The sequence below is a fragment of the Macrobrachium nipponense genome, chromosome 28 (assembly GCF_015104395.2).
Source record: "Macrobrachium nipponense isolate FS-2020 chromosome 28, ASM1510439v2, whole genome shotgun sequence".
Classification (NCBI taxonomy): domain Eukaryota; kingdom Metazoa; phylum Arthropoda; class Malacostraca; order Decapoda; family Palaemonidae; genus Macrobrachium; species Macrobrachium nipponense.
Genome location: NC_087217.1, coordinates 75,282,159 through 75,297,161, shown reverse-complemented (window position 1 = coordinate 75,297,161; position 15,003 = coordinate 75,282,159). Strand labels below are relative to the sequence as shown.

At 57.0% G+C, this 15,003-nt stretch overlaps 3 protein-coding genes across 3 annotated transcripts; 2 read left to right on the top strand and 1 right to left on the bottom strand.

The window, feature by feature from the left end:
* Positions 1–3,763: 3,763 nt before the first annotated feature.
* LOC135201240 (uncharacterized) lies at positions 3,764–4,144 on the top strand. Its single transcript, XM_064230116.1, has one exon. It carries the CDS (start codon positions 3,764–3,766, stop codon positions 4,142–4,144), a length of 381 nt encoding a protein of 126 aa, XP_064086186.1.
* A 6,628-nt stretch (positions 4,145–10,772) lies between these two features.
* LOC135201238 (proline-rich protein 2-like) lies at positions 10,773–11,933 on the bottom strand. The gene has a single exon (XM_064230115.1). It carries the CDS (start codon positions 11,931–11,933, stop codon positions 10,773–10,775), a length of 1,161 nt encoding a protein of 386 aa, XP_064086185.1.
* Positions 11,934–12,968: 1,035 nt separating this feature from the next.
* On the top strand, positions 12,969–13,911 carry LOC135201237 (sodium/potassium/calcium exchanger 1-like). Its single transcript, XM_064230114.1, is given in 3 exon segments — positions 12,969–13,179; positions 13,445–13,531; positions 13,811–13,911. Coding segments are annotated over 3 exon segments (399 nt in total).
* Positions 13,912–15,003: the final 1,092 nt, after the last annotated feature.

Genomic DNA, 15,003 nt, shown 5'->3' with positions numbered 1-15,003 from the left:
ACACCCACACCTAACCTATCACCACACCCTCACCTAACCTAACACCACACCCACACCTAACCTATCACCACACCCACACTCACCTCACCACACCCTCAAACCTATCACCATCACCACACCCACACCTAACCTAACACCGAAGCACACACCTAACCTATCACCACACCCTCACCTTACCTAACACCACACCCACACCTAACCTAACACCACACCCACACCTAACCTATCACCACACCCTCACCTAACCTATCACCACACCCACACCTAACCTAACACCACACCCACACCTAACCTAACACCACACACTCGCCTAACCTAACACCACACCCTCACCTAACCTAACACCACACCCACACCTAACCTAACACCACACCCTCACCTAACCTATCACCACACCCACACCTAACCTAACACCACACCCACACCTATCACCACACCCTCACTAAACCTATCACCACACCCTCACCTAACCTATCACCACTCACCAACCTAACCTACACCACACTCGCCTAACCTATCACCACACCCCTCACACCTAACACCACAAACCCACACCTACACACACACACCCTCACCTAAACCACCCACACCCGCACTACTACCCACACCACACCTATCCACACCACACCCTCACCTAACCTATCACCACACCCTCACCTAACCTATCACCACACCCTCACCTAACCTATCACCACACCCACACCTAACCTAACACCACACCCTCACCTAACCTATCACCACACCCTCAACTACCCACACCCACACTCGCCTAACCTATCACACACCCTCACCTAACCACACCCACACACCTAACCTAACACCACACCCTCACCTAACCTATCACCACACCCACTAACCTAACACCACAACCCACACCTACCTATCACCACACCTCACTAACCTATCACCACACCCTCACCTAACCTAACACCACCCACCCATCACCTAACCTAACACACCCACACCACCTACCACCCATCACACACCTAACCTATCACCACACCCATACCTAACCACCACCCACTACCTAAAACCCACACCCACACCTAACCTCTCCACACCCACACCTAACCTACACCACACCCTGGGACCTAACCTATCACCACACCTCACCTAACCTAACCCAACCCACACCTAACCTCACCTAACCTATCCACACACTCACCTAACCTACACCACACCACACCTAACCTACACACCCACACCTAACCATCACCCACAATCCTCACCTAACCTCACCACACACACCACCTAAACCTACACACAACCCCTCACCTAACCTACACCATCCCTCACCTAACCCTAACACCACACCCACCTACCTACCACCACACACCCACATAACCTAACACCACCACAACCCCAACACTACACCACACCACAAACCCTCACCTACCTACCACTCCCACACCTAATCCTACACCCACCCACCCCTACTAACCACACCACACCCCTCACCTAACTATCACCACACTCACCTAACCATACCACCACACCCACACCTAACCTATCACCACACCCTCACCTAACCTAACACTATCACCACACCCTCACCTAACCTAACACCACACCCACACCTAACCTACCACCACACCCACACCTAACCTAACACCACACCCACACCTAACCTATCACCACACCCTCACCTAACCTAACACCACACCCACACCTAACCTATCACCACACCCTCACCTAACCTAACACCACACCCACACCTAACCTACCACACACCACACCTAAACCAACCACACCCTCACCTAACCTATCACCACACCCACCTACCTAACACCACACACCCACACCTAACCTATCACCACACCCTCACCTAACCTACCACCACACCCACACCTAACCTATCACCACACCCTCACCTAACCTAACACTATCACCACACCCCTCACCTAACTAACACCACCCACACTAACCTAACACTATCACACACCCCCCTCACCTAACCTATCACCACACCCTCACCTAACCTAACACCACACCCTCACCTAACCTAACACTATCACCACACCCTCACCTAACCTAACACCACACCCTCGCCTAACCTATCACCACACCCTCGCCTAACCTATCACCACACCCTCGCCTAACCTAACACCACACCCTCACCTAACCTAACACCACACCCTCGCCTAACCTAACACCACACCCTCACCTAACCTAACACCACACCCTCGCCTAACCTACATACAACCCCCCCTCAACCTAACATAACACCACACCCTCCCCTAACCTATCACCACACCCCTCACCTACCTATCACCCACACCTCACCTACACCTAACCTAACACCACACCCTCACCTAACCTATCACCACACCCTCGCCTAACCTAACACCACACCCTCACCTAACCTATCACCACACCCACACCTAACCTATCACCACACCCTCACCTAACCTATCACCACACCCTCACCTAACCTAACACCACACCCTCACCTAACCTATCACCACACCCTCACCTAACCTAACACGTAACCTAACACCACACACAACACCACACCCGCTCCTAACCCAACAGCACACCCCACCTGGACCTAACCCAGCACCACACCTGCACCCATCACACCTACACCTAACCCAAAGCCACACCTGCACCTAACCCAACACCACACCTGCACCCACCACTCTCGCACCTAACCCAACACCACACCTGCACCCACCACTCTCGTACCTAACCCAACACCACACCTGCACCTAGCCCAACACCACACCTGCACCTAACCCACACTGCACCCACAACAAACCTACACCACACCTGCCCCCACCATGCCCGCACCTAACCTAACAACTCACCTGCACCTAACCCAACACCGCACCTGCACCTAACCCAACAACACACCTAACCCAATACCACACCTGCACCTAACCCAACAACACACCTAACCCAATACCACACCTGCACCTAACTCACACCCCACATGCACCTAACCTACACCACACCTGCACCTAACCCAATACCACACCTGCACCCAACATGTCTGCACCTAACCTAACAACACACCTGCACCCACCATGCCCGCACCTAACCCAGCACCACACCCGCACCTAACCCAGCACCACACCCACACCTAACCCATCACCCCACCTGCACCTAACCCATTACCACACCCGCACCTAACCCACACCCCATCTGCACCTAACCCAACACCACACCAGCACTCACCATGCCTGCACCAACTATGCCCACACCTTACCCAGTACCACACCCTACCTGCACATAACTAATCACCACACCTGCACCTAACCCAACACCACACACCTGCACCTACCACACCTGTGCCTAACCCAATACTATACCCGCACCTAACCCAACACCACACCTGTACCCAATGCGCCTGCACCAAACACAAACCCCGCAGACCTGTACTTAAACCCAAACACCGCCCATACCATGAACACCTAACCCAAACAACCACCACAGTGCAACCTAAAGACCCAACACCACACCCTGCACCATAAGAATCCCAAAGAGACACCTGCACCGTTAAACCCACACCACACCTGCACCCAACTGCAGCGTTGCATCCTAACCCAACCCTCCATACCTGCAGCTAATCCAATACCACAAACCCGCCGGCACCATAACCCGAAGACCAACACCTCGCACCTAACCCAGTAACTACAACACCTGCAACACTAGCCCACGGCCACAACCACCGCACCTAAACCCACCAAACCAACCCACCGCACCTAACCCAACCCCCACCCCACCCGCACCTAACCCAAACACCTACACCTGCACCCACCTCATGCCCACCCAACCTAGTCCCAAAACACCACCAACCTGCACCCCACCCACGCCCGCACCTAACCAACACCACACCTGCACCCACCATCGCCTACCCCTAACCCTAACCAAACCACACTCCTGCAACCCACCATGCCCGCCCCTCCAACCCAACATCCACCACCGGCACCCTCCACCAGCCCGCAACCTAACCCAAATCCAAAAACCACACCTGCCACCCACCATGCCCACGCAACCTAACCCAACACCACACCCCCTCTGCACCCCCCCACCACGCCCCCGCCCCTCCCTCCCACCCCCACCACCACAACCTGCGACCCACCATGCCCACAACCTGAACCCAACACCACACCCTGCACCCACCACGCCCCGCCGCACCTAACCCTAAAACACCGCACACCTGCAACCCACCATGCCTACACCTGAAGACCCACACCAACACCTGCAACCACCATGCCCGCACCATAACCCAACACCACACCTGACCCCACCCAACACGCCCCATACCTTACCAACACCACACACGCACCCACCATGCCCACACTTAATCCAACACCACACCTGCACCCAACATGCCCACACCTAACCCTACACCACACCTGCACCCACCATGCCCACTCCTAACCCAACACCACACCTGCACCCACCATGCCCACACCTAATCCAACACCACACCTGCACCCACCATGCCCACTCCTAACCCAACACCACACCTGCACCCACCATGCCCACACCTAACCAACACCACACCTGCACCCTCCATGCCCACTCCTAACCCAACACCAGACCTGCACCCACCATGCCCACACCTAATCCAACACCACACCTGCACCCACCATGCCCACACTTAACCCTACACCACACCTGCACCCACCATGCCCACACCTAACCCAACACCACACCCGCACCTGACCCAACACCACACCTGCACCCACCATGCCCACACCTAACCCAACACCACACCCGCACTTAACCCAACACCACTGCACCCACCATGCCCACACCTAACCAACACACAGCATTACCCAACACCACACCTGCACCCACCACGCCCACACCTAACCCAACACCACACCCGCACCTAACCCAACACCACACCGGCACCCACCATGCCCACACCTAACCCAACACCACTCCTGCACCTAACCCAACACCACCCCTGCACCCACCATGCCCGCACCTAACCCAACACCACTGCTAACCCAACACCACACCTGCACCCACCATGCCCACACCTAACCCAACACCACACCTAACCCAACACCACACCCACACTTAACCCAACACCACACCTGCACCCACCATGCCCACACCTAACCCAAAACACACTCCCGACCCTAACCCACACCACACCTGACCCACCAGCCCACACCTAACCCACACACCACGCCCGCACCTAACCCAACACCACACCTGCACCCACCACGCCCGCACCTAACCCAACACCACACCCGCACCTAACCCAACACCACACCTGCACCCACCATGCCCACACCTAACCCAACACCACACCCGCACTTAACCTAACACCACACCCGCACCTAACCCAACACCACACCCGCACCTAACCCAACACCACACCTGCACCCACCATGCACACCAACCTAACACACGCCCGCACCTAACCCAACACCACACCTGCACCCACCATGCCCACACCTAACCCAACACCACACCTGCACCCACCACACCCGCACCTAATCCAACACCACGCCTGCACCCACCACACCCGCACCTAACCCAAAACCACACCTGCACCCACACACCGCACCTATCCCAACACCACACCTGCACCCACCATGCCCACACCTAACCCAACACCACGCCCGCACCTAACCCAACACCACACCTGCACCCACCACGCCCCCACCTAACCCAACACCACACCTGCACCACCATGCCCCACTCCTAACCCAACACCACACCTGCACCCACCATGCCCACACCTAACCCAACACCACACCTGCACCCACCATGCCCACTCCTAACCCAACACCAGACCTGCACCCACCATGCCCACACCTAATCCAACACCACACCTGCACCCTCCATGCCGCCTACACCACCAGCCCTCCCACACCATGCCCACCCACCTATCCACACCACACCTGACCCACCACCATGCACCCACCTAAAACCCTACCACCACACTGCACGCACCATGCACACCTACCTAACACACACCGCACCTGCCACCCACCATGCCCACACTTAACCCTAACAACCACCACCTGCACCCCACCATGCCCACACCATGCCCACAACCCCCCTACCCCACCACCCACCCGCACCTACCCACCAACCACACAACTGCACCCAATGCACCCACCTAACCCAAACACCACGCACAAAACCCAACACCACACCGCCACCCACCATGCCCACACCTACCCAACACACCCGCACTTAACCAACACCACACCTGCACCCACCACGCCCGCACCTAACCCAACACCACACCCGCACCCTACCCAAACCACACCGGTACCCCACCATGCCCACACCTAACCCAACACCACTCCTGCACCTAACCCAACACCACCCCTGCACCCACCATGCCCGCACCTAACCCAACACCACACCTGCACCTAACCCAACACCACACCTGCACCCACCATGCCCACACCTAACCCAACACCACACCTAACCCAACACCACACCCACACTTAACCCAACACCACACCTGCACCCACCATGCCCACACCTAACCCAAAACCACACCCGCACCTAACCCAACACCACACCTGCACCCACCATGCCCACACCTAACCCAACACCACGCCCGCACCTAACCCAACACCACACCTGCACCCACCACGCCCGCACCTAACCCAACACCACACACGCACCTAACCCAACACCACACCTGCACCCACCATGCCCACACCTAACCCAACACCACACCCGCACTTAACCTAACACCACACCCACACCTAACCCAACACCACACCCGCACCTAACCCAACACCACACCTGCACCCACCATGCCCACACCTAACCCAACATCACGCCCGCACCTAACCCAACACCACACCTGCACCCACCATGCCCACACCTAACCCAACACCACACCTGCACCCACCACACCCGCACCTAATCCAACACCACACCTGCACCCACCACACCCGCACCTAACCCAAAACCACACCTGCACCCACCACACCCGCACCTATCCCAACACCACACCTGCACCCACCATGCCCACACCTAACCCAACACCACGCCCGCACCTAACCCAACACCACACCTGCACCCACCACACCCGCACCTAACCCAACACCACACCTGCACCCACCACGCCCGCACCTAACCCAACACCACACCTGCACCCTCCTCACCCGCACCTAACCCAACACCACACCTGCACCCACCATGCCCACAATTAAACCAACACCACACCCGCACCTAACCCAACACCACACCTGCACCCACCATGCCCACACCTAACCCAACACCACGCCCGCACCTAACCCAACACCACACCTGCACCCACCCCACCCGCACCTAACCCAACACCACACTTGCACCCACCATGCCCACACCTAAACCAACACCACACCCGCACCTAACCCACACCACACCTGCACCCACCATGCCCACACCTGACCCAACACCACGCCCACACCTAACCCAACACCACACCTGCACCCACCACACCCGCACCTAACCCAACACCACACCTGCACCCACCACGCCCGCACCTAACCCAACACCACACCTGCACCCACCACGCCCCCACGCAACCTAACCCCAAACACACACCCGCACCTAACCAACACCACACCTGCACCCACCACGCCCGCACCTAACCCAACACCACACCTGCACCCACCACACCTGCACCTAACCCAACACCACACCTGCACCTAACCCAACACCACACCTGCACCCACCACGCCCGCACCTAACCCAACACCACACCCGCACCTAACCCAACACCACATCTGCACTCACCACACCTGCACCTAACCCAAAACCACACCTGCACCCACCATGCCCACACCTAACCCAACACCACACCCACACCTAACCCAACACCACACCTGCACCCACCACACCCGCACCTAACCCAACACCACACCTGCACCCACCACGCCCGCACCTAACCCAACACCACACCTGCACCCATCATGTCTGCACCTAACCCAACACCACACCTGCACCCACCACGCCCCGCCCTAACCCAACACTGCAACCTGAACCCACCACCGTCCGCACCTAAACCCAACACCAATGCCTGCAAAACCCACCACGCCCGCACCGAACCCAACCACCACACCTGAACCCACCACCCCGCCCACCTAAACCCGGCCAACCACCACGGCCTACCCACCACGCCCCAAAACTTAAACCCAACCACCACAACCCGCGCCTAACCCAACACCACACCTTGCACCCACCACTCTCACCTAACCCAACCACCACACCTGCACCCACCACACCCGCACCTAACCCAACCCAGCACCTGCACCCACCACCACCCGCACCTAAACCCGACACCACCTGCACCCACCAATGCCCGCACCCTAAAACCCAACACCACAAACTGCATGCCGCCCTAACCCAACCCACCCCACGCCCACCTCCTAACCCCAACCCACACCCGCTCCTAACCCAACCCACCCCGCACGCGCCCACCTAACCCAACACACACCCTGCACCCCCCACCCCCTCACCCGGCCCCGCACCCCTAACCCAACACCACACCCCGATCCTCCCTAACCCAACCCACACCCCTCTTCCCTTCCGAAACACACCACTCCCCTAACCCTTAACCCAACACCATCACCCCTTCACCTACCAACACCACACCTGCAACACCAACACCGCACTTCACCTAACCCAACACCCCAACCCGCTTGCACCTAACCCAAAACACCCACCTGCACCTAACCCAACACCACACCCGCACCTAACCCAACACCACACCCGCTCCTAAACCCAACACCCACACCTTCAACCAATAACCCAACCACCACCCCACCCGCAACCCACCACACCCAACCCCACACCAATGCCACCTAACCCAACACCACACCTGCACCCACCATGCCCGCACCTAACCCAACACCGACACCGCTGTAACCCAACCCACAGCCGCACCCTGCACCTAACCCAACACCACACCCGTTCCTAACCCAACACCACAACCCAACACCTTAACCCACACACCACCCCACTGCACCCACACCCGCCCGCACCTAATTCCCAACACCACACCCGCACCCCCACCTCCCAACACCACACCCACCTGCTAACCCAACCACCACGCACCTAACCCAACACCACACCTGCACCCACCACGCCCGCACCTAACCCAACACCACACCTGCACCCACCACGCCCGCACCTAACACACCACCACCTGCACCCACCACGCCCGTAACCCAATGCACCCACCAGCCCAAACTTAACCCAATCACCACCAACTGCACCCACCACGCTTGCACCTAACCCAACACCACACCTGCACCCACCACACCCGCACCTAACCCAACACCACACCTGCACCCACCACACCCGCACCTAACCCAACAACCAACACCCCTGCACCCACCATGCCCGCACCTAACCCAACACCACAACTGCACCCACCATGCCCGCACCTAACCCAACCCCACACCCACTCCTAACCCAACCCCACACCCGCTCCTAACCCAACACCACACCCGCTCCTAACCCAACCCAACAACACACCTGCACCCACCACGCCCGCACCTAACCCAACCCCACACTCGCTCCTAACCCAACCCCACACTCGCTCCTAACCCAACCCCACACCCGCTCCTAACCCAACACCACACCCGCTCCTAACCCAACACCACACCCCACTTCACCCGCCACGCCCGCACCTAACCCAACACCACACTTGCACCTAACCCAAAACCACACCTGCTCCTAACCCAACACCACACTTGCACCTAACCCAACACCACACCTTGCTCTAACAACACCACTTGCACCTAACCCAACACCACACCCGTTCCTAACCCAACACCACACCCACACCTAACCCAACACCACACCCCACTGCACCCACCATGCCCGCACCTAACCCAACACCACACCCGCACCTAACCCAACACCACACCCGTTCCTAACCCAACACCACACCCACACCTAACCCAACACCACACCCCACTGCACCCACCACGCCCGCACCTAACCCAACACCACACCCGCACCTAACCCAACACCACACCTGCTCCTAACCCAACGCCACACCGTACTCGCACATAACCCAACACCACACCTGCACCCACCATGCCTGCACCTAACCCAACACCACACCTGCTCCTAACCCAACACCACACCTGTACCCACCATGCCCGCACCTAACCCAACACCACACCCGCACCTAACCCAACACCACACCCCACTGCACCCACCACGCCCGCACCTAACCCAACACCACACCCCACCTGCATCTAACCCAACACCACACCTGCACCCACCACGCCCGCACCTAACCCAACACCACACCCGCACCTAAGCCAACACCACACCTGCTCCTAACCCAACGCCACACCGTACTCGCACATAACCCAACACCACACTTGCACCTAACCCAACACCACACCTGCACACACCATGCCCGCACCTAACCTAATGCCACACCCCACCTGCACCTAACCCTACACCACACCTGCACCCACCATGCCCGCACCTAACCCAACACTACACCCACACCTAACCCAACACCATACCCACACCTAACCCAACACCACACTTGCACCTAATCCAACACCGCACCCACACCTAACCCAACACCACACCTGTACCTAACCCAACACCACACCTGCACCTAAACCAACACCACTCAAATACGTAACCCCACACCTGCACCTAATCCAACACCATGCCCATACCTAACCCCACACATGCACCTAACCCAACACCACACCAGCACCTAACCCATCACCGCACCCACACCTAACCTAACCCACAACCCAAGAAGAAGAAGAATAGGTGCAGGGGAGAGGACTCAGGTGGGAAGGCAAGGAAAATACCTACTCTTCTAGCAAACTGGAACGTTCAAATCTAGGGCCAGGCCTTCTAGGCCGTGTTTGGTCATCAGGTCTCTGTTGTGGAGGATCAGGCTGTCTTTGGCCATCGGGTCTCTGTCGTGGAGGACCAGGCTGTCTTTGGCCATTGGGTCTCTGTCGTGGACGACCAGGCCTTCTTTGGCCATTGGGTCTCTGTCGTGGACGACCAGGTCTTCTTTGGCCATTGGGTCTCTGTTGTGGACGACCAGGCTGTCTTTGGCCATTGGGTCTCTGTTGTAGACGACCAGGCCTTCTTTGGCCATTAGGCCCCATTCCTGGAGGACCAGGGTACCTTTCATCATTAGGCCCCATTCCTGGAGGACCTGGGTACCTTTGGCCATTAGGTCCCATTCCTGGAGGACCAGGGTACCTTTCGTCATTAGGTCCCATTCCTGGAGGACCAGGGTACCTTTCGTCATTAGGGCCCATTCTTTGAGGACCAGGGTACCTTTCGTCATTAGGTCCCATTCCTGGAGGACCATGGTACCTTTGATTATTAGGTCCCATTCCTGGAGGACCAGGGTACCTTTCGTCATTAGGGCCCATTCCTGGAGGACCAGGGTTCCTTTGATCATTAGGGCCGATTCCTGGAGGACCTGGGTACCTTTGGCCATTAGGTCCCATTCCTGGAGGACCAGGGTACCTTTGATCATTTAGTCCCATTCCTGGAGGACCAGGGTACCTTTGATCATTAGGTCCCATTCCTGGAGGACCAGGGTACCTTTGATCATTAGGTCCCATTCCTGGAGGACCAGGGTACCTTTGATCTTTAGGTCCCATTCCTGGAGGACCAGGGTATATTTGACCACCAGGTCCAAATTGTGGAGGTATACCGTATTGTGGATCGCCATGCCACATTTGAGGCACATTATGTTGTCCATAATATCCTGGACCCGTTGGGGCTCCTGGATATCCCTGCATCTCCCAACCTTCTTGTTCTTTACTGCCATTTGCAGCAGCACTGCCTTTCCCCTTACGCTTTTGCTGCTTGAGTTCCTTTTTCCTTTGTTTCTCTTCCTTCTTTTGTTTGTTCCCAAATAATCTGATCATTTTTAATTCCTGGAAGACCATGCTGATGTAATAGACGAGAGCTCCTCTATATTCCTCTAATCGTCCTCCCTCCATAAGACAATCTGCAGAGTGGAGGAAAGGGGAAGATGACGATGATTTTGAGAGAGGAGAGGAATGAGGAACAATGGGAGGTGCAGAAGAATGGGGGGGGGGGGGGGGGGGGGGGGGGGGGGGGGGGCTGCTTCATCAGTTTTTTCCATCCATGATCCTCTTGGATAGCCAATACATTGCAACAACTCAAAAATTATGTCAATGGTCTTATTGGCTATCATTTCAAGTTTCTCTATTTGTGCCAGGTCATCAATGGCCCCGTTAGAGGGGAGGAGGGAAGAGGAACAATGAGAACAAGAGAAAAGAGGTGTTAAGGGTGGAAGGGAAAGAGAAACAGGGGAGGGAGGGAGGGGAAGAAACAGGGGATGCATGGGGGGGGAGAAACAAGGAAGGAAGAAGGGGAAGAAACAGGGGAGGCATTGGGTGGAGAAACAGGGGAAGAAGGAGGAGGAGAAACAAGGGAGAGAGGATGAGAAACAGGGAAGGCATGTGAGGGAGAAACAATGGAGGAAGGAGGAGAAACAAGGGAGAGAGGAGGAGAAATATGGGGGGCATGGGGAGAAGATACAGGGGAGGAAGGAGGATGAGAAACAGGGGAGGTAGGAGGGGAGGGGGAGGGTGACAAACAGGGGAGGGAAGGGAGGAGAAACAGGGGAGGGAAGGGGAGGAGAAACAGGGAAGGGAAGGGGAGGAGAAACAGGGAAGGGAAGAGGAAGAGAAACAAGGGAGGGAGGAGGGGTAGGGTTAAGAGGGGGAGAATCAGGGGGTGAATGTGAAACAGTGAGAACTGAAGGAGGAGAGACAGGTAGAGGACGAGGAGCAGAAGGACGACGAGAAAAACTAGGAGACTTACTTTCAGGTTCGGCCTCCACAGCCTTCCTTAGTTTCCATTGGTTTATCAGGTTCCTCGCCAGCCTACTTATATGGTTCATTTTTGGGTAGATGACTGTGGACTTTTCGTTTCGTATTTTGGACTCATCTAACTCGGAGAGGAGCTTGTCTAATGTCTCGTATTCACGGTCTAATTCCTCAGCTATAATGGAGATAGGAGGGGGAGAAGGAGGGGGTGGAGCATTGGGAGGAAGAGAAGGAGAGATGGAAGAAGTAGGGAGTGAAGGAGATTCAGGAGGAGAGGCGGAGGAAGGTGGGGGAGTCGAAAGGGAAGGGGATTCAGGAGTGGGAGAGGTTGGGGAAGGGGATTCATGAGTAGGAGAGTTGGGGGAAGGTGAGGGAGAGGTTGGGGAAGGGGATTCATGAGTAGGAAAGATTGGGGAAGGTGGGGGAGATGTTGGGGAAGGGGATTCATGAGTAGGAGAGGTTGGGGAAGTTGGGGGAGATGAAAGGAAAGGGGATTCAGGAGTGGGAGAGGTTGGGGAAGGTGGGGGAGAGGTTGGGGAAGGGGATTCATGAGTAGGAGAGGTTGGGGAAGGTGGGGGAGGTGAAAGGGAAGGGGATTCAGGAGTGGGAGAGGTTGGGAAGGTGGGGAGAGGTTGGGAAAGGGGATTCATGAGTAGGAGAGGTTGGGGAAGTTGGGGGAGATGAAAGGCAAGGGGATTCAGGAGTGGGAGAGGTTGGGGAAGGTGGGGGAGAGGTTGGGGAGGGTGAGGGAGAGGAAGGGGAAGGGATTCATGAGTAGGAGAGTTGGGGGAAGGTGAGGGAGAGGTTGGGAAGGGGATTCATGAGTAGGAGAGTTCGGGGGAAGGTGAGGGAGAGGTTGGGGAAGGGGATTCATGAGTAGGAGAGGTTGGGGAAGTTGGGGGAGATGAAAGGAAAGGGATCAGGAGTGGGAGAGTGGGAAGGTGGGGGAGAGGTTGGGGGAAGGTGGAGAGAGGTTGGGGAAGGGGATCATGAGTAGGAGAGAGTTGGGGGAAGGTGAGGAGAGGTTGGGGAAGGGGATTCAGGAGTAGGAGAGGTTGGGGAAGTTGGGGGAGATGAAAGGGAAGGGGATTCAGGAGTGGGAGAGGTTGGGGAAAGGTGGTAGAGGTTGGGGAAGGGGATTCATGAGTAGGAGAGGTTGGGGAAGTTGGGGGAGATGAAAGGGAAGGGGATTCAGGAGAGGTTGGGGAGGAGGAGGTTGGGGAAGGAGATTCATGAGTAGGAGAGGTTGGGGAAGTTGGGGGAGATGAAAGGGATGGGGATTCAGGAGTGTGGGAGGAGGTTGGGGGGTTAGTGGGGGAGAGGTTGGGGAAGGGGATTCCTGAGTAGGAGTAGGTTGGGGAAGTTTGGGGGAGATGAAAAGGGAAAGGGGTTTCAGGAGTGGGAGAGGTTGGGGAAGGGGATTCATGAGTAGGAGAGGTTGGGGAGTTGGGGGGAGGATTGGGGAAAGGGAATTGGGGGATTCAGGAGTGTGAAAGGGAAGGGGCGTTGGGGAAATTGTGGGAGAGGTTGGGGAAGGGGATTCATGGAGTAGGAGAGGTGGGGACGGGGATTCATGGAGTTAGGGGAAGGAGTTGGGGAAGGTTGGGGAAGGGGAGGTTGGGGAAGGGCTGTGTGCTCTAGAGTCGGAGAGTTGGGGAAGGTGAAGGGAGGGAGGTTGGGGAAGGGGATTCATGGGGAGGTAGGAGAGGTTGGGAAAGGTTGGGGGAGATGAAAGGAAGGGGATTCAAGGGAGTTGGGCGAGGTTGGGGAAGGTGGGTAGGAGGTTTGGGGAAGGGTTGGAAGAGAGGGTTGGGGAAGGGATTCGGGATTGAGTAGGAGAGTTGGGGAACGGTGAGGGAGATGTTTGGTGAAGGGGATTCATGGGAGGTTAGGGGAGAGGTTGGGAAGTTGGGGAGATGAAAGGGAAGGGGATTCCAGGGAGTGGGAGAGGTTGGGAAGGTTGGGGGCGAGGTTGGGGAAGGGAGATTCATGAGTAGGCGAGGTTGGGAAGGTTGGGGGAGATGAAAGGGAAGGGGAATTCAGGGGAGTGGGAAGTGGGGAGAGGTGGGGAGTTGGGGAAGGAGATTCATGTAGTAAGGGAGTTGGGGGATTATGAAAGGGATGGGATTCAGGAGTGGGGGAGAGGTTGGGGAGGTTGGGGGAAGTTGGGGAAGGGGATTCATTAGTAGGAAGGTTTGGGGAAGTTTGGGGGAGA

Excerpts from the sequence above, each read along its gene's own strand:
- LOC135201240 (XM_064230116.1), top strand. The coding sequence starts at position 3,764 with ATGCCCACCCAACCTAGTCCCAAAACACCACCAACCTGCACCCCACCC.
- LOC135201238 (XM_064230115.1), bottom strand. The coding sequence starts at position 11,933 with ATGGAGGGAGGACGATTAGAGGAATATAGAGGAGCTCTCGTCTATTAC.